At 36.1% G+C, this 20,578-nt stretch overlaps 1 protein-coding gene across 1 annotated transcript in view; it reads right to left on the minus strand.

Annotated features, from left to right (window-relative positions):
- Positions 1 to 1,812: 1,812 nt before the first annotated feature.
- The window catches only part of tgm1l1 (transglutaminase 1 like 1), a 29,253-nt gene continuing 10,487 nt past the window's right edge, over positions 1,813 to 20,578 (minus strand). The window contains exons 4-14 of the mRNA XM_079876100.1: positions 19,711 to 19,962; positions 14,753 to 14,871; positions 13,636 to 13,743; positions 11,967 to 12,144; positions 9,782 to 9,920; positions 9,322 to 9,514; positions 7,978 to 8,131; positions 5,900 to 6,184; positions 4,593 to 4,753; positions 4,303 to 4,439; positions 1,813 to 3,414 (exon numbers count right to left, since the gene is read on the minus strand). Of these exons, the coding sequence (XP_079732226.1) occupies positions 3,267 to 3,414; positions 4,303 to 4,439; positions 4,593 to 4,753; positions 5,900 to 6,184; positions 7,978 to 8,131; positions 9,322 to 9,514; positions 9,782 to 9,920; positions 11,967 to 12,144; positions 13,636 to 13,743; positions 14,753 to 14,871; positions 19,711 to 19,962 (1,874 nt within the window). The 3' untranslated portion in view covers positions 1,813 to 3,266. The remainder of the gene's footprint in view (positions 3,415 to 4,302; positions 4,440 to 4,592; positions 4,754 to 5,899; positions 6,185 to 7,977; positions 8,132 to 9,321; positions 9,515 to 9,781; positions 9,921 to 11,966; positions 12,145 to 13,635; positions 13,744 to 14,752; positions 14,872 to 19,710; positions 19,963 to 20,578) is intronic.

The raw sequence follows: 20,578 nt of genomic DNA on the forward strand, positions 1-20,578 counted from the left end.
GCCTCTGGGAAAGGGTTGATTATATACTGGCAGGATTCCAGTAGAGAAAGACGAGAGGAGAAAGATTTAATTGTGGGAAACAGGTGGGGTGAATCTTAAAAAAAAAAAAAAAAGTTGCATAGTAATTGCCAAACAGCAGATAAGCTATAATCGGGGTTCAAGAGCTTTAAGGCCTTTAAGCACTTTTGTAAAAAGGTATTATGTTACATTTAGCAAGCATGTAACCACTTAGCTCATAGATGGAAAAGACCATTTTCAGCCAATACAGGCATTTTACCAAGGAAATATAGTAGTTTTAAAGCTTTTATCGAGGTTTAGACAAAAACCTAGGACTAGTTCGCGAAAGTATATATATATTTTTAAATAATCTTAAATATTTAACAAACAATTTGTTTTACAACGGTGGTCCGTTGCTCAGAATGAGGAGTTCTACCATATATGTCGTGGGCATGTGCGAAAAATCTTGTGATATAGCCCTACAATCCTTTACGCACATGAAAAACACAAAGGTGCCCCCTGGTGGCAATGTCTTTCGAACTTATCACAGGCCTCTAGGGCCGCGAGTCAAACAGGCCCAGCGAGTTTCATTCGGCCTCCGTTAACCTTGTTTGACAGCCGCTCGAAATTCATTGGCCGATGGCACCCGTGTTTTTTTAAATACGTGAATGTTCTCGTAGACAATCACGGCATCTTGGACAAAGACACTGCATGCCAGTTTTCAAGTCAATCAGACTGACTGTTGCGTAGCTGTAGCTGTTTTTTTTCTATTTCACACGACCACAGACCGAGCCCGTATACCGAGTTTGGTGAAATTATCTCATTAGGGATTGCTGTTTTAAAAGTGGCCACGCCCAATTTCGAACGTATTGGCTTGCATCGCGGATGATTATTATTGACAATCAGACTCTATAGAATCTTTCTGAACTGGTTTGGTTCCGATCGAGCGGAAAGCCTAGGACTAGTTCGCAAAAGTAGGTTTTTCGAAAAATCCCAAAATACCCCAAAAGTTGGCCGGTGACTATCGAATCAGAGATCCATTAAAGAGCAATTTAGGAGCCATTACAGACTTTTGATTGTTGTAGCGCCACCATCAGGCCAAGTGGGGCGAGCCTTTGACGTTGTAGACGGGGTGGGTACTACCATCCCTCAAAGTTTCAAGTCTCTATGACTTATATGGTTTGGTCTGCCAAATCACTTTTAGGGGAAAATACGGATCCTTGGAAATTCCCGCGGTCATCTCAGCTTTGTCCAATAAAGTCTTATTTTAATTTCTGTAACTTTGCCTCTTGAGCTTCATTTACAAGAAGGAAGACTTTTCTCCACAACGTTTTTCGCCTACCATACTGTAGAGAAGTGTGTGATTTCGATGCATCCACCGTCTACATGCCCACATGCATCGAGTTGCCATGATGTGACTGGCTGATTTCATATTTGCGTTAATGAGCAGTTGGTGATGCACAAGTGTTTGGTGTTATTGGATTGTTTAATAAAACTCTTCAACGGGTTATCTCAAGAAGACAGATGACATTTGTTCAAATGCAAACACTAAGGGAGTGTTTTACTTCATCTTTCCAAATCAAACACACATGTCTTGTCTTGTTCAAGCAGGCCAAACATGTTCAAAAACAACTACAGAGAACAAAATATGCGGTTAATAAAATGTCATTTGTTAAAGAAAAATACATTACATAGATAAATAATACAAACATACATAAAACTTTTATATTCTTCATAAAAATCTAATATATAACGAAGTAAGTAACTTCATATGTCTTCATAGTTTAAGTGTACATGAATAGTGTTAGTTTACAGTTTTTGCAGTAGCAAATTAAGTGAAGATACGACAGCATTTTGCATAAGACCAATGAAACTCAATATTAACTCAGTTCCTTGAAGGCACATTAAACAAATTCATAATAGCCATTATTGTGAACAATATCCAATATAAGGCAGCAGAAAGGCAAAAAAAATAAAATAAATTGGCAACAAATATTTTTTTAAGATTAAGATTCATTATGTAAAATTATAATACTCATATATGGTAATACCACAGGCCTTAGTTTTTTCAGTGGTGAACAGAAACATTTGATCAGCTAAACTGAACTAACAAACAGTTAATACATACAGTGAAGCAAAGCAAAACCATTTTTAAAATAAATAATGTGTAAAATGAAATAAACAATATAAAATTAGGCACATACAGTAGGTATTTCATAACATAGTGTGTTGAAAAAGAGGGTTATTTCTTTAAGATGTCTAACCTTAAAAAAATAATCGTGTGGCTCAGTGTAAACCACTTAAGAATGGTTAATGTAGTTCATTAACAGGCAGTTATGACCAGTGTTGGGGGTAACTCATTACAAGTTACGTAATCAGATTACTTTTTCAAGTAACCAGTAAAGTAACACATTACTTTTTCAATGAAAAAAGTTACTTTTTCAAATAAGTAACGCAAGTTACTTTTCACATTTATTGACTGACAGCTCTCCTGTCCACATGTTGAGAGAAATAAAGTGAGGAGGTGTTGTGCTTGTGTGCGCTGTGTAAACATGATGGTTATTATAGTTCTAGACTTAATGTGAACATGCATTTGCTCATCTCACTTGCACGAAAACATTCAGTATTCCTCAAAATGTATAAAAACAGTTCAATGCAATCTCAGAATTTTATGCAAAACTTTTATAATTAACTATATTGAATTACACAAATATACTTTATGTATTTAATCTCACTTTATTAACCAATGTCTTTGCTGCTGACCTTCAAGATCCAATTCAACCACACTAATAAGCAAAAATGACTTTAGATTAGATTTAGAAATAATAAGAGTGTTGAACTTTCTTCTCCTGTATCCAATTGTTCTTTAATCCAGAATGGCTGAAAGGTTTGTTTGAGCGGCGTCCTCTACTGTACAGGCGTAAACATGCATTTCCTTCAGCCTGAGGCTTATTCATTTCACTTTTGGTGTGAAAGGGCCTTAACATTTGCCAAAAATAGAACTTTTTTTGTTGTCATTAAAAAACAAACAAGCAAGCCCAGCCCAGGTGAGAAAAAGTCATGCAAAAGTAATGTAATGCATTACTTTTCATAAAAAGTAACTAAGTAACGCAATTAGTAACTTTTTTTGGGAGTAACGCAATATTGTAAAGCATTACTTTTACAAAAGTTAAAAGTAACTTTCCCCAACACTGGCTTTGACACATACAGGTTCTGATGATACTGAAATAACACCGTGAAGGAATACAGTCCATAACAGCAGACTGAATTCACTGGCTTTCGTGAACGTTGATGTCGGCTACGCCGTGCACCTGCGAGAGCTGTTTGCAGTCCAGAGACGCCACAAGCTTCCTCTGGCCGGCGATCGTCGGGATAAAGTGCTCCGTCACAGTTACATTGGCATGCTTGCCTACATCACTGAGAAAACATGGAAGAAAGAGATAAATGCAACGCATTCATTGGTGGGAGAAAAGCGAGGACTTCTATATGTGTGACTATTCAAACACTAAGGCCGTGTGTCCACCAAAGCGTTTTTTCACGTGGCTGGCGTGTTTTTAAAACACTATGAGCGTCACGAGGCGCTGAGCGTCTTTTTCACGCTGAAGCGCCGAGCGTTCGCCTTTTTTTACAGGTCGCTGAGAGTTGAAGAATGTTCAACTTTGGATAAAACACAGCGCTCATCACTGTCACTTTTTACCCAACCGTCCAATCACAGTGGAGGAGGGGCGGGACTAATACCACACTGACCAACCGCCACATTCTGCTTGTACAATGTCAACAGATGACAACAACAAGCATAATAACGGAACAAAATCATTTAAAACAAGAGCCAGAGAAAATACATTACATTGTATTGACATTTTAATATAGAATCAACACAGAAACAAAATATGTGTGAAATGAGATACTAGTAACACTTTCGCGGATATTCCTGATCATAACAAGCAAAGTGTCTCAACTGAAAAAAACGCACCGCAACTGGGTGTTTTCAGCAGAGGGTATAACGTTTTCAGCTGGCTAAAAGCATTTTGGTGGACACACGGCCTAAGACACAAGAGCAATAAACTGAATCAGTCAAAAAGATATAGGCCTAGTTTCACAGACAGGGGCTTAGATTAAGCCAGGTTTAGGCCTTAGATTAATTATGCTCTATGGGATTTACTTTTTGTTGGGTTGCTATAAGAAAAAATCCCATTAGAATCCTTCAGAATTGTTTCCAAATGGTTTCCAAAATTCCGATGGAATCCTGCACATGTTCCATTCTAACTAGTGAGGAGTAATCTTGAATAATTTTGAGGCTCTTACCCCACTTTGATGGGATGGAGGTCTCTCAGCCCCAGTCCTTCCACTCGGACCACCACATTGCGCAGAGTACAGGGCAGAGGATTTGTGAACGTGATCTTCGCGGACATCTCCTTGCCCACATACGCCTCTCCTATAGGCTACAACGAGAAGCAAAGCATATTTACAAACCCTCTCATTTGTTTTAGTATGAGACAAATTTTAATATGCAATAAAATATTCTACACAAAAAATTTGAGGGTAAACACATCTGTACGGTGTTCAAATGCAGCTGAAGGTTCTGGGTGTCTCACCTCGATTTGGATATCAGGTGTTCGGAGCCTAAAGCTGGTCTGATTGGCCAAAACCTGCTGGGTCTCACTGACCCGTCCAGACAGGGTCAGCATGAGCGCGGCCTGGTCCACCAGCTGATTCTGATACTGTGTGTAAGGCAGGATCCAATCAATGATCTTTTCTGAAGGACAAAAATAAGAGGAATCAGCAATGATCATGAGCTTTACACATGAGAATATATACTGTTTAAACACTCTCTTGATTAAATAAATGATAATGAATCTAATATTTAAAAATATATATAATAACATTATTTGTTCTTTGTTTATTTATCATTTATATGAAATAAAAATGTGTTTTTATTCATTAATAGTTTATTAATTATTGAATTTATTTAATTTGAAGTGCTTTTCTAAAGGATGTAAAATAGACAGAAGGGTGAATTGAAATGAGATGTCACGGTATATACTGTATAGTGCCTATTTTTTAAACACTGTGGATTAAATTAAATAAATAACATAATTGTTAAAATGTTAAGAAATAAAACATTTACTTTTCTTTGTTTATTTATCATTTATAATAAAACATTTAATTTGACAAAAAAAAGTATTAATATTTTATTAATTACTTAATTCATTAAATTTAAAATAGTTTCTAGTAAATGTACAGTAGCAAATCTGTATACATGTATTCATCATTTACTCATCCTCAAGTTTTTCTAAACCTGTAAGAGTTTCTTTCTTCTGCTGAACACAAAAGAAGATATTTAGACGAATGTCATTAACCAAACAGTTGATGAACCACTGACTTCCATAGTATGGAGATAAAAAAAAATACTATGGAAGTCAATGGTTTGGTTTGGTCAAACTATCTTCTTTTGTGCTCAGCAGAAGAAAGAAATTCACACAGGTTTGGAACAACTTGAGGGTGAGTAAATGAACTACGTATCCCTTAGCGTTAAAGTACAAAAATTGCTAAACCTGAACAATAATAAATTAATGTTATTAGTGTTCATTTTACCATATAATGAATAAAGAACATGTTAAATGTGGCGTATGTGGTTTTATGTTAAATATGGCAGGAAATGCATAGCAGAATGCATTGCCTAATGCAAGTATTTTATACATTGAGAAAATGTGTGTATTGTACATACTATGTGTAGCTAGTATGCCACGGGAGAGGGTTTATGAATGGCAGTGCACCAACGCAACCGACGTTGGTAGGTGGTAATGACAACATGGCGAATGTAGTACTTTGGGATTACATTCATACTAGAACGTATTTTTTTAGCAGTCGCGAAGTAATCACTTCGTTAAAACTAACTGACCTTCATGTGGCATGAGCTCCACATTGAGTTTTTCCTTCTTCATTGTGTCCTTCAGCACGCCGGTGTAGTACATGACCGCCACCTGGCTGTGAAGGGTGGTCCTGCGAGGATGAGAGCTTGTGTTCTTCACCATGATCTTCAGCTTAGCGTCTCCTCCCATGCGTGGACCTTCTCCCTCCATCTTCACCTCCACCTGCACGTCCTCAGCAATGGGACTGGAGTAGACATCGGGTTTACTGCCGTAGCGGCAGGCCGTCTCCACAGCGATGCGCTCCTCCTCCGAGTCTGATGAGGGAAAGAAAATTACAAATGAGGACTTTAAGTAGGGATCACAACACTTCCCATACTAAATGATATAAGCTGCTATATATATATATCCATCTCACAGCTCTTTACTCTTACTTTAAGTCTACTCCTACTTTTAAGTCTGTTTAATTGTCTCATCTGTTTATTTTTTCTCTAACTGAGACAGTGATGCCATTGTTTGCTGTGGGTGGGTCTCCGTTAAACTTAAACTACCGTTTGGAGATAATGACAGGTATTTTGGTGTGAAGGCAGTGGAATGTTAAGCCAGTTAAACTGCGCATTGTGTGTTCTTGGCTGCATCTGTCCTGGCTTTTGCCAGTAATTCATGCTCTGTATTGTAAATTGCTCTGGTAAGACAGCATTGGCTAAGAATATGAATTTACAGTATGGATAAAACTCCATGAAGTTGACACCCCATAAAACGAAATAATCCCCAAAACTATGCCATTCGTTTGTGCCATGTGGTGGTTTTGGAGATATTGAACATTGGTTGTGTGACGTCGCTTTCCATCCCATGTTGTTCAAATCGCTCCAAACCTGAGCCATTTGTTTGTGCTCGGTTTGTGCCATTAAAATGAATAAACTGTATCTATTTCCCCTTCTTAGAAATAGCCAATATAATTCTGAATCTGTGACGTCACTCTCCACCCCATGCCATCCAAATCGCTCCAAACCTGAGCCATTCGTTTGTGCTAAATTTTTGCCGGTTTATGCCATTAAAATTGTTTTAACTACAACTGTGTCTTAAATATATGTCGGAAAAAATGTTCAGGAACAAATACGTCACTCTCCACCCAATGTTGTCCAAATCATTCCAAACCAGTGTCGATCGTTTGTGCTCAATTTGTGCCGGTGTGTGCCATTAAAAAGAACAATACAATAAATTAATTAAATATATGTATATATACACATTTGTTAATATGAACACATTTTCTACTGCATGTATGTACATACAATTATAAAATCTATATTTATAATTTACGTTTAATATATATATCTTTTTTTGGGGATTTAATATAAATAAAACATATTATGAAGAAATAATAGTAAGATTCTGAATATATTTATAGTAATACATTTATAGTATCAAATGTGTATATATAAATGTATTTACTGTAGTGGGTGATTTATTTAAATTAAAATTATGTAACAATTTAAAAAAACTTAAATGGTACCAAAATAGGCTTAATTTCTTTCATTTCTTTCTTTTAAAATACATTTTCCTCTGTTTTCTTTTGATTTTAAAATGTAACATTACATAATATGACTTATTTTTCGATAGACATTTGGATCTAATACAATTTTCTCTGGGAAACTGAACAAGTTCCAATAAAAATGCAATAATTATATATCATAATTTTAAAGCTGCAGTCCTTAGTTTTTCCTCTTTGTCGCCATCTCTGTTCGAAATCTGCAACTGCAGTTATTCGAGGAATTATCAACTTCACGTGGGTTGTGCCTCGGCTCGGCACAGCGCGGATTAATCCAATGTTTTGAGGAGAATGTGAGGCTGTCAGTCGCCGCCGGTGTGGATACTGTCATTCGCAATCACAGCTTCTTATTTTTTTTTGTATGACCAACATAAGAATTTTCACCGGAAATGTAATCTGAACAAGTAAGTAACATCCACTGTTCTGATCAACAATGGGAGAGAAAAAAATAGGGCTTAGGCTTAGGGCCTCTATTTTACAGCCTGCTGTTGTCTCTTCATGTGGGTACATGCAGGGCGAGACACTGAGATGTCTGAAAGTGTGCATGTTTGTGTTTCTCACCTTCAGGATATTTGTAAAGGTTTGTGATGTCAGCACGCTCATCAGAGCCAACAGCCTTCGTGCTGATGCAGTGACCGACGGCTTTCTTCTCACTGTGGATTTGACTAAAGCTCCCGTCGAGGTTCCTCTGCCAGTAGATCTTATCACTGTTCACCTGCACCAAAAAAAAAACAGCACAGGTTTAGAGCTGAGAATCCTTTAAAGAGACATGACTGTCAGGATAAATGCAGGTTTCAAACAGGATTTTATGGAGGGTATAAAGAAAATATTTAACATGGATGCCAACAAGTCAGGGCCAGCCCGTCCTCTAGGACAGGAGTGAAATGAGAGCAGAACTTGATTCAATTTAGGATTTGATTTTTTTTTTTTTTTTTTTTGTTGTAACTAAAAATATTCAAAATAATTTCTGAGTAATTAAAATACAAACAAAAAAACAATAAAAAATAAATAAAAAATGTATATTAGATGGAAAGTTGCCTTTGCAACTACTGTAACTAAAAAGAAGTAAGTTTATTTGTAAGTTAAAAATTGAAAAACTTAAATAAAATATAAGTTAAAGCTAACTAGAAATATAATTTTTTTTTTTTAAATGACTAAAACTAAAATGACGAAAATGGAAAATATTAAAATAAAATGGAAGCTCATTTAAAATATTAATAAATATTAAAATAGTACACCAATAATATTAAAACAACACTGGTGATGTTAGCCAAAAAAGTAAGCTTTTTAAGAATTAAGCTGGAGCAAGTTGTTATATTCTAAAATCATGCACAATTGCATGAATGTGCATATTTTCCAGAAAATAAGTCGCACCTGACTATAAGTATCAAAATTGCATTGTTGAAAAAAATACATTGATGCAACTAATATTATATGTGTAAGTCACTTTTTATGATTACATTCAGAAATGTAAATTGCCATTAATAATATTCCAGTAATACTATTCCTTATATTCCAGAAAATGTGGTAAAAGAAAATAAGAACCAATTTTCAAGTAATTGTCTTTTATTTGTTTGCAGTCAATTTGACTAAACTAATGAGCACTTTTGTAGACAGAAAGGACGTGGATGGTTGTTCTATGGATATAATGATAATTATAATAATTATAATAATAATATGTTAAGCTTTGGCTTCCTCCTGCTCCTTTTCGAACACATTAGTTATTTATTCAAATATTGTGGATAAATACTTTGTTTGTTTTGTTTTGTTTTGTTGCTTTGTTTACAACTTATATATGTTATATTGTATTTTCTTTGTCTATTTGTAATATGTTCGAAACAAAAATAAAAAATGAAAATGAAAATGAAATGAAAATAATTTCAACATTGACGAGTCTGGACTCACCTCAGCGAACACAAAAGGTGTGTCATATTTCAAATAGACCTGTCCAGAGCGTACAGCGGCCAGTGACGCCGGCCCGCAGCGGAACGTCCCGTGACTGGTTTCCTGCGGCGTGGAATCCACGATCTGCCAGCCACCCATTCCAGGAGGCAGATCCGGACGGGCCATCCAGCAATCATTCCAAACATGGAAGTTCCTGAGAAAACAGAGGAAATCAGGGATACAGAAAGAGAAATAAGAGAATATGTACTATATATATATATATATATATATATATATATATATATATATATATATATATATATATATATATATATACAGTATATACTGTAGATATATATGTCAGTATAAAATAATAAATTGCAATATTGACCGACCGATACAACGGCAGTATTGGATTTTATCATTTTATACTGACCCACACCTAATATTAATTCTTCCATGAAAAAACACAAATGCTCACCATACAGAGTCAGAGTTGAGCTCATGGATCGGTTCCATATTCTCATCGAAATACACGTCTGTTGTCAAGGAGACATCCGTGTCATGGGCAGACTGGAAATTCGTTACGGAACGCGCAGGAATACCTAGACATCTCAATACTGGGACAGATATATATATAGAGAGAGTTATTCGTCTGTTTGTAGAGATTCGATACAGTAATATACATAAATGTTTGGGGTCAGTACGATACTATTATATTATGATACTATTATTCAGCATTAAACTGATCAAAAGTGTAAAAGATATTTAAAATGTTACACAAATTTCTGTAATAAAATTTTTCTTTTAAACTTTCTATTCATCGAAGAATCCTGAAACAAATGCATCATGGTTTCTACAAAAATGTTAAGCAGCGTAACTGTTTTCAACATTGATAATAATCATAAATGTTTCTTGAGCAGTAAATCAGCATATTAGAATGATTTCTGAAGGATCATGTGACACTGAAGACTGGAGTAATGATGCTGAAAATTCAGCTTTGATCACAGGAATACATTACATTTTATTTTAAGTGTTAATAATATTTTACAATATTTTACTGCTATTTTTGATGATCAAATAATGCAGCCTTATTGACCATAAGAGACTTCTTTAAAAATAAAAATAAAACTTTTGAATGGTAGAGTGAATCATATCAAACTAGGAAGAGGAAAGAATGAGAGAAACCTGAGGCAAAATAATTCACTGAAGACGAGTAGTAATGAGTGCAAGAGTCAAACACTTAATGTCAGTGTGTGGAGTGAACAGTGTGCAGACTGAAGTTCAGTACTGTTAAACGGGGTCAGCTATGAATGTCACAGCACTCGGACTGCTGTAGAGAGAGTGTGTGGCTGGCGACTCCGGATTCCGATGGTTATTTAAACTTGTAAACAATAGCATATTTTTTTAGTCCTATGACATCAACACCCTCCTGAAATCCACTGATATTACAATTTGACCCTGTACTTTTGATGTGTAAAACATCATAAGATAATTGCAAATTTCAATAAATTAGGATATTTTCAGGACTTATTTTTGTCTTTCTGTTGTTTGTGAATTGTGAAGTTACTAGTTGGCCAGTGACTTTTTATTTTATTTTAGGAATTGCAACCAAAAAAAAAGCAAGGTTGAATTTTTTGTATCATTCATAGAATGTTCTCACTACTTGACAGATATCAAAAATCAGTTTTTATGAAAACAAATGTTTTTTTTTTGTTTTTTTTTGTATGTGGAATGAAATGCATTGATAATTTGTACATAATAACACCAAAAACATGCAATTAGAAAATACTATAATGAACATTTTCGTTTTGTGTTGACTAAGAATAACACATTTAATTTTACTTATACATTATTATTTTTTCCACATTACTGTAAGTAATTTTCATTTAATATTTCTGGAACATTTGTTTAATTACAGTAAATCGGATTTACTGTACAGTGACTAGAATCTATAAACAGGAAAAAAGACAAAGAGTAAAATGCATGTTTTATGTTTGGGTTACAGTTTCATGTTAGGTCAAATATGTATGGCTGTTATATTCTCAGTTTATCTGCCATTGGCAGGTGTGGTAAAAAGTTAAGTTTGAACTTAATGCGTCTACATTTTTTCCCCAGAGAAAATTTTTGAATAGAGGACAGCAATTTAACTTGATCTCTGATTTTGATTTAGATTTTGTGTTGACTTTAAGATTAATTCATTTATGTATACATTATTATTTTATTTAGTAATTTTTATTAAATAATTGCACTTTTTAGGGGCCATTCACACAGAACGTTTTTGCGGTTAAAAATGTGAGACGTGAATCAAATGAAAAAACGTTTTATTTAAAAGTTGAACTTCTTTAAGCTTGAGCGCTTAAGGATGACACAAGTCGCGAACACATGTCCGTCTAGCGCATGTTGTTTACATAGAAAAACCATGACAAATTATCTTAGTGCAATGGAAAACTGCGTTCTGTGTGAACGGACCCTTACAAAGCTAATCACAAACGTTGATATCGGATTGGCCGATGTGTCTTTGGAGGGAGGGGTTTTAGTGAGAGCGTTAGATACATTATGCTTACATGTGATTTTTCACAGTCAAAGTTTTTTATGCTAGAAACTGGAATCCTAGAATCCTGTTCCAGGAATCTCCACACACACACACACACACACACACACACCTGTGGTCGTGACTCCAGAAAACACCCAGCACTGCCCGTATTTGACGGGCTTTCCTCCTTCGCTGTGGTATTGCCTGAGGATTTCTACACTGCCGCTCCAGGCCGTGGGAGACGTTCCACCCGCGTAATTCCCAGACCAGTTTCCCTCCAGAACGCCAAGGTCATCCGGAGAATTGATCTAGAAAAGGTTCATTCAAGGGTCTCTGAGGTCAAGCGGGTAAAGTGTCTTTCTAAAGAAAGAGTGGTTTTCATGGAGAGATCATAAGCTGTGATTCATAAAGCACAAGTTTCTACTATAGAGGCTTGGGATAAAGCTATTGGTGCACTTTTAAAACCACTTGTTATTGCACAGATTTAGCAGATCACTTAAGGCCCCGATATACTTTGAGTGAATTTGAAGTACAAACTGTATGTGACGTCATTTCGAACAAAATCAGGCCAAAACAAAGTTCGTTTCGGTAGTTCGGAACAGTTTTCTGAAGCTAAGTTACTGGAAAACACCTTCGAACTACCATTGGTCCATGGCGATTAAATAATAGGTGGGTGTGGCTCTGAGGCTCCGCCTTCTTTGACGCAGAACCTACTCTGGTTCATTCCTTCTGTTCAGTCCGTTGAGGTCAGATGTGAGTTAAAACATGAAAACACTGGAGAGCTGCATCAGAGTCGAAATTGAAATTGTAATTCTTAAGGGTTTTTCATGCAAAGCTGCTTAATTTAAAGAAACTATATAAATAAACGTGACGTGACTTGACGGGAGAGATGAATTGCAGAGCTCTGATCAATCGCTATGATCAGATGCTTTCTTAAAGGGATAGTTCACTTTAAAATGAAAATTCTGTCATCATATACTCACCCTCATGTTGTTTCAAACCTGTATGAATTCCTTTCTTCTGCTGAACAGAAAGGAAGATATTTAGAAGAATGTCAGTAACCAGACAGTTTCTGGTCTCATTGACTTCCATAGTAGAAAAAAATATACTATGGAAGTCAATGGGACCAGAAACTGTCTGGTTACTGATATTCTTCTAAATATCTTCCTTTCTGTTCAGCAGAAGAAAGAAATGCATACAGGTTTGAAACAACATGAGGGTGAGTATATGATGACAGAATTTTCATTTTAAAGTGAACTATTCCTTTAACTGCTGTTTTCTCACCGCTGTGTTTTTGTTACGCTTATTTTGTTCTTGAGAGGAAAGTGCACAGCTCATATTTATATATTCATTTAAATGCCGCTCTCAGCAGTGTGCAACATTGGGATGTTTGCTAACAGTATATCGCTGGTCATGTGTTTCCGACTTCTTTTTGCCCCTAACCGAACAACGAAAAAGAAATCGCCGTGAGTATATTGGGGCCTTTAAACACTCATGCTTCTGTGAAAAAAAGGCAATTGTAAATAGATTGTGTTAAGTATTGTTATTGTTTTTTATATATATATTATATGCCTAAATATAATTGGCGGGACTCGCTCAGACAAGACATCAGCAGAGACTGAAAAGCCTGGCGAAGTTGTTGTGGTCTGCATCGAAAGACCGAAATACAGGCCGATTGAAGATTGAAAATATGCATGTATGTTATTTTGCGCATAACAAAAGTTGATAACAAAAAAGAATAATACGGCACTTTTTACTAGATGTGTTCCATTAATATAGTCAGGCGAGGTGTGACTCACCATGGCAGAGATGACCCGGACCACACTGACAGGATTTCCTCTACCTGAGGGAGGAACCTCGCTATTATCCAGCACAAACAGACAGGCCTCCAGAACTCCTTCATCAAACTGTGAGAGAGACAATCCAGAGAGACAACTTTCATTTGGTGTAAAATCTCAATGGTGCTGTCAACTAAGTCTAAACATGGTCCAAAATTAACTCCCTAAAATTAGCTTTGTTGTGTAAACAAATTCTGGTTGCAAAGTCGACACACATTTTCATAGTTAATTTTTCCCCATTGTTTTTTCAATGCAATCTATAATTGTGGTATAATTGATGTCAGATTTACCATAAATGTCACAAAAAACAAAACAAACTGTGGTTTGGTGCTTTACGTGTTGTTAAGATGTTTTTTTTTCCTGTCTAAGTGGGCGATTTTAGCGAGAATAAGTTGAAAATGCTTATTTTTTTGTAATACAACTACAACAACAAAAAAACGAACTAGTATCAGTGTTGTTATTATTAACTAAACGTATTAAAAATTGTTTTTGATCATTGAAAGTTGAAATAAAAGGAAATACAAGTCTTAGATGAAAACCTAAACTTAAAAAACTTAGATGGAAATTGGAACTGTTGCCTTGAAGTTGAAGATGAACTAAAATTGAAATAAAAATAAATGAAAGATTAAAAAAAAAAAAAAATTAATAATAAAATTGACAAAAGCACATAACAAAATCACAAAATCTTAAACTAAAATTTAAAAAAAATAACAACAGCTAATTCAAGCAAAATCCTAATAAATACTATAATGGTGTATTAATAATACTAAAATACCACTGACTGTTATAAATGCTATGGAAAGGGAAAATTACTAAAACATTTCACCCTGACAAATATATATATATATTTTACGAAAATAATGCAAAACACAGTTTCACGGCAGGTCATTTCTTTATGGCCAGTAAATTGTAAGTTCACCTGCCTTTGGCATTTGTGGTAAAAATTAAATTTGAGACTCCATGTGTCAATTATGATTTGCTTCATGCTTTCTTGATTGTATAAGATAAGTTTTCACAAGAATTTTCATTAACATGTTTTATTTTCCCCAGAGAAAGTGCTCTGTTCTGATCTCCACACCTGGCCGAAGTTCCACGTCCGAGCTCCGATCTGCTTCTCAGTGCCGTAGTAGATTCTTCCAGTATCACTTAAGACGTACTCCTTCAGCTCTTTCTCACTCTCCATGTACACCGTGTCCTCTGAGAAGAAAGACAGAGAGAGTCATAAGGGAGGATGAAAACACAGTTCCAGGATTTGATACGGAGGTTTGGTTCATTTTAAAGGAAAGCAGTGACATCATCAACGTCTGGAATCTGTTCTGCTTCCATTGGAATGTTTCTCCACCAGGGCGTGAACACAAGTGTGGTGCAATCAGACGGGAAAAGGGAGAGAATGGAGGCACTATAAAGTAACGGAAATGATAGTAGAGAACTAGATTAGTTCTAGAGGAAAGATTAAATGAATGGAAAAGAATGACTCAGAAAAGACCAGTGTAATGGAAAGAGGCCTGGAAGAGTGATGCAGTGAGACAAAAGAAGATCAGAAGGACAGAAAAACACATCAGGGTCATTCTTTTTTTTTTTTTCTTTTTTTTTTATGTAAATCATATTAGTTTTCCTTTAACACAATATCACAATTACCTGAACATAGGGCATGATTTTCAAACTTCTAAAACAGTGGTCTAAAACAAAAACAAAAAAACTAAAAATAGAATCAAAATATAAAATAAAAGATAAAGAATAGATGAAAAACCTAAACTTGAAAGCCTTGACAGCTAAATAAAATAAGTTTAAAGTACTAAAATTAAAGGGAAATAAATGAATTAAATTAAATTAAAATGAAAAATTAAATCTAATTGGAAATGGAAACCTTAAAATTACTTAAAATAAAATTGTTGTGATTCGCTGTTCTGTCCTTGGCTTCGGGCATTTATGTGGTTTATGCGAGGGTCCCCGAATATGGAAGAAAGCACGTAGAAACCGCTTTTGTTATTATTTTGATCAAAGCCATTCGCTGAATAAAACATTTTAGTCATAAGTTTTTTTACTTTATTGAAAAATAACTAATAGCCTATAAGAATGGCAAATGACGGTAGATTTATTCATAATTCCGTTTACATGAAACAATGCAAGTTATCATTTATCAACTATAACTGTGGTAACTCCAAGTACTTAAACTGTATTTGTCACAACCAAGACTTAAAGCATATTTATTATGCAAAAATGTTTCACGTTGTTGGCAAATGTTTCAAGTATGTAACAGGATATTTTCCACATTCTGAGTTTTCAAAACAATTCCACACGTGTAATGGCTGGGACATTGAAAATTATTTTAATATGCAAAAAACTGTTAAGCAATCATAGCAGTGCGTGTTTACTTCCAAGTCTTGAATGCCCATTAAAACAAAGAGAGGGTCAAAAACAGGATAGAAAATAGCCTTTTACTTCTAAATTAGGATGTTTTTTGATGTACAAATCTTGGACCTGAGAGAAAATGATGCAGTTCATGATCCCTTTAATTGGTCACTTATTCCATTTTTCCAAGCTTTTATTTAATGTTTTGTAAAAATTGGGCTAATAATAGAATACTCCCTAAATTGTAGCATTGTGCCCTTGTGTAGCAAGTCATAATGAATAAAGAGTCTGAGCTTGACCAAACATTTATCTGAAACTCAGCTACACCCTGTTATTGAAGTACTTCCTTAAATTACAACATTACATTCAGAGTTACTGAGTTCAGCATGTTCTGAAGTTCAAGAATGAGCCAAATGTAGTGTTATAAAACAAGCCTTGCTGAAAGAACCCAGTAAAGAATGACAGGAAGGGCCTGGAGTGAAAGAGCGGCCAACGAGGGAGAGAAAGAGAGCGGGAGAGGGGAAGATTTATTTGACATGTGAACTGCCAGATGAGGTGGGACAGTAGAAGAAACGTCAGAAAAAATTGCAGACAGAGGAAAAAAATAGAAGGAGAGAGAAAAGATTACAGTGCCAGCAGTGAAAGGTGATTTGGCAGATCTCTCTCTTTCTTTAACAATCATCTCTGGCATTCAAGCGCAGGAAAGAGTGCAAAGCCCGAACCACCCTACAAAACAAGCTTTAAAGAGGACCTATTATCTTTTTGGGCTCTACTAGAGTAATTTTTCATGCTCGAATGTTCAAAAAGAACATCATTTTTCACATATTTAACATTGTTGCAGTTCCTCTCTTCCCAGTCTGTCTCCTCCTTCGGAAAAGCACAATGTGCTCTGATTGGTCGGCTGGAGCAGTGTGTTGTGATTGGTCAATCGTTTTGAGCGTGTTTGGGAAATGCCCCGCCCCTTACTATAACCACAAGTTTCAACACACTACTAACTAAATCAACCAGGCCACGCCCATTTATTTCGATATAAATATTGGGATATTATGTTTCCTTAATCGATTTGTATTTGCTTCACCAAGTAATCATTGATTAAAATTGTCATTCTTTATCACAAACATCATTATCCAACTTGTATTGTCTGCTGATTCGGCTTGCATTACCTTTATTAGTGACTGTAAACAAAACTGTAATTCTATGGAAGAGAATCTCAAGTTGTTCAAAAGCCATATCCACATTTGCTGAACTTTTTTATTTTATTTATTTTCCCCCATCAGTCTATTTATAAATTTAGTTTCTTTTCTTAATGTAGTTTACATACATATTAACGGTTAACAGTTCTCACATCTGCATTTTATCGCCTATGCAGATGTAATATTGCACTAAAATACAGTGATTTCTGTGAAATATTACAAATTAGTTTAGCCAGTCGTTGCAGTGAAGCCAAAGTAGTTGTTAATCCAAACTTCTGCAACACAAATGGACTGCAAGAACACGTTCAATCCTCCTGAAGACTGATGTAAGTCACTGGGCTACAAGAGGAAACTTGCACCTTCATGTTATATTGCTTTAACAGTTGCCTGTGCAATATTTTAGACTAAATATATCAGCGTTTCTCAGACAAGCTTCAGTGGAGGTGTAGTTTGGCTTCTCGTCAATGGATGAGTTTGGTACAGTCATCCTCGCAGCATTCGACATTGTGACATGACGTAATTCATAAATGCATTACATTCTCTGTGTTGATGAAAATGGTACTATGGCAATTATGAGCATAAAATATCTTCTTAAAGGATCATGAAACCATAACACATTTTTGAGATTTTTACAGGGAAAAATGTAACAATGATAGCACCCGTTGTTTTATTTTATTAAAGGACCCCTATTATACAATTTAAAGGTTCCTAATTTTGTTTTGGAGGTCTACTATGATAGATTTACATGAATCCAAAGTCAAAAAACATTTAATTTCATTAATTTTACATTAATTTAACATTAATTTAATTTCATATAATATACATTTGCAGCATCAGCTCTTTTCTCACAACGTCTGAAACGGTTCAATCAAAGATTCGGTCACTCTAAACCCCTCCTTTCCGAGAGCCTACTCTGCTCTGATTGGTCAGATGTCACAGTCTGTTGTGATTGGTCCACTGCTTAGAGCGCGTGTCGGAAAAGAAACGCCTATTACCATATCTGAATTTCAGATCCAGACCTTCCTCAGCACTTGTATATACACACACACAGTGATACAAACAGTAGCGATGGCATCAGTTTTACACTGTGAATTCACGCCCAACTCCTCATCCAAAGTGGATTTGCATTCGCAGCACAGAAAACAGCGTCTTCTCGACATGTTAACAACACAAACCAAACTTTTCCTGGACTCAGCTACAACTACAGTGTTTGAGGGCGGGTCAAAGTAGACGTTGTTCATAGGGAGCCAATGAAGTCTATATATGGGCATTATGCAAATTTTGTTACAAACATACATAGGCTTTGATACGAAGTAAGACTGGATTTACTGACGACTCGTGTTAGGCAGTTTAGAAACAGTTCTTTCTTTTGTGAGACAATAACTCCATTTGTCGTGCACTTTGATCTTTGAAACTTTGCAGACCTTTTCCATTCACAAACAGCTATATTACACACTAAAAAAAAAGGTGATTCTGAAAAAAGCATAATATGAGCACTTTAAAGGGTAACTACACCCTAAACCAACTTTTTTTAGTTAATGATCTGTAAGAATGGGGCTTTATTAGTGCTGTTCATTGTTTCGAGTAACTTTTTTGACATTTGGGTATAAAGTGTTTTAATTCTACAATATATGGTGTAAAAATGTCTGAGTGCTGCCCTCTTCAGGTTGAACGGTGGCTACTGCAGTTGAATTTTCCTATTGGATGTGTGCGGTACTACATGACGTAAGCGGTACTGCGTGACGTAAGCAGGTTCCAGCTCACCACGCCCTTGGTACGAGCTAGCGTAGATTTATCTGTATTTAGTACAGTGGTCAGGAGGGTATGTAGCTGTAGTGTTGCTGGTTGCAACAGCACTGCTGGACTGCATAGCTTTCTAGCAGATTTGGAAATTAGGCGCCAGTGGTTGCATGCACTTGGCCTGGAAGACCGTGAGTTCCCGCCTAGAGCTCAAGTGTGCAACCTGCATTTTGCTGGATTTTTTCACATAGCGGCAAAATATGAATATGCCTACAGAGAGCGCGCCCTATTGGCATCAACTCAATAAAACTCATCAGATGCATGTACTTTACGTCGTCTTGCGACCCTGTGTGTCACTCTCCATTTTAGAGTCTGACAGCAGCTGTCAATTAATCCGTCACTGCGGGTCTCAGGTGCACGCCCCCCCGCTCAGCCCCACCCTCGGTTCGTCCCCTCTATCTCCGCTGGGGTCTGCCCACTTTCCAGCATTTTTCAAATATTGCCAGTGGGTGGAGTCAGGCTCTGACCAGGGGTTTAGTTACCCTTTAAAGGGAAAGTGGATATTTTCTGTTTTTCCGAGCCGTTTTTTTGGTTTAAAAAGCAAAGTTAAACCAATATCACGAAATGTGAGGTATATGCATTCATTCAGAGTGGAGACACATCTACATCAGTGTATGAGCTTTTCAATCTGATCACTGCTCTGTATTACGAATAAGATCGCATATGTTGGAACAAAGTGTTTTTGTCTTACCTTCACACCAGGGATTGAAGAGCATGTAAATGTCTTTGTCAGGGTCGTGTGTGGTAGTTTCGCCCGTCTTCAGACATTGCGTTGCGACGGTCAGCTTGTACTTTCCGATGACAGCAGTGGTGGAGGAGTTGACGGACAGCTTGACCCGGTTGACGTTCTGCTCCACGATCTTGGCCTCCCAGCGTTCATCCTGGAGTTCTTCCACCAACGGTATGATGATGTGCGTGCCCTTTGACACCAGCGGGAGCGTGCCTGAATGATGACATGGACATGAAACACATGCTTTGAGAAGAACATGATTAATTTGGATCTGAGTTTAGAAATTTCTGGTAAATTATTGCATGAGGGAGGATTTCAGCCAAATCCAAGCAATCCAACTATGTTGAAATACTGATTCAGTCACTCAAGGTCAAGGTCAGCCAAAAGCAGTTAGCTGGTAATAAAACACATAAGGCTTGCACAAATGATGAAATCTGGTCCTTCCTTTTTCAATTCCTGTTCTTTATGTAGAAGACATCTGACATATTTATTAATAGTTAAATAAGTCATGCATTTATATGTTTATGTGTCAGATGTGAAACATGAAAATAGCTGAGTAAGAAAAATAGTGCACATCAACAGAAAGGAAAAGTCAAGTTATATTTTTTTATGAAAAATTACTTTCATGATCCAATCAAATCCTGACATTTTTTGGGAGTTGAATATCCTGTTTCACTCTGAAATGGATTGCGAATCTGTTCGCATCAGTTAGTTTGAACAGTTGAGTTATCGGTATCTTGTATCTTGTATCAGTGTGAATTGGATTTATTGTTAATCTCTCACTCCTTAACTTCCTGTCTCTTCAAAATAAGTGAGCTGTATCATTGGG

This window comes from Squalius cephalus (assembly GCF_949319135.1).
Source record: "Squalius cephalus genome assembly, chromosome: 7".
Lineage (NCBI taxonomy): Eukaryota > Metazoa > Chordata > Actinopteri > Cypriniformes > Leuciscidae > Squalius > Squalius cephalus.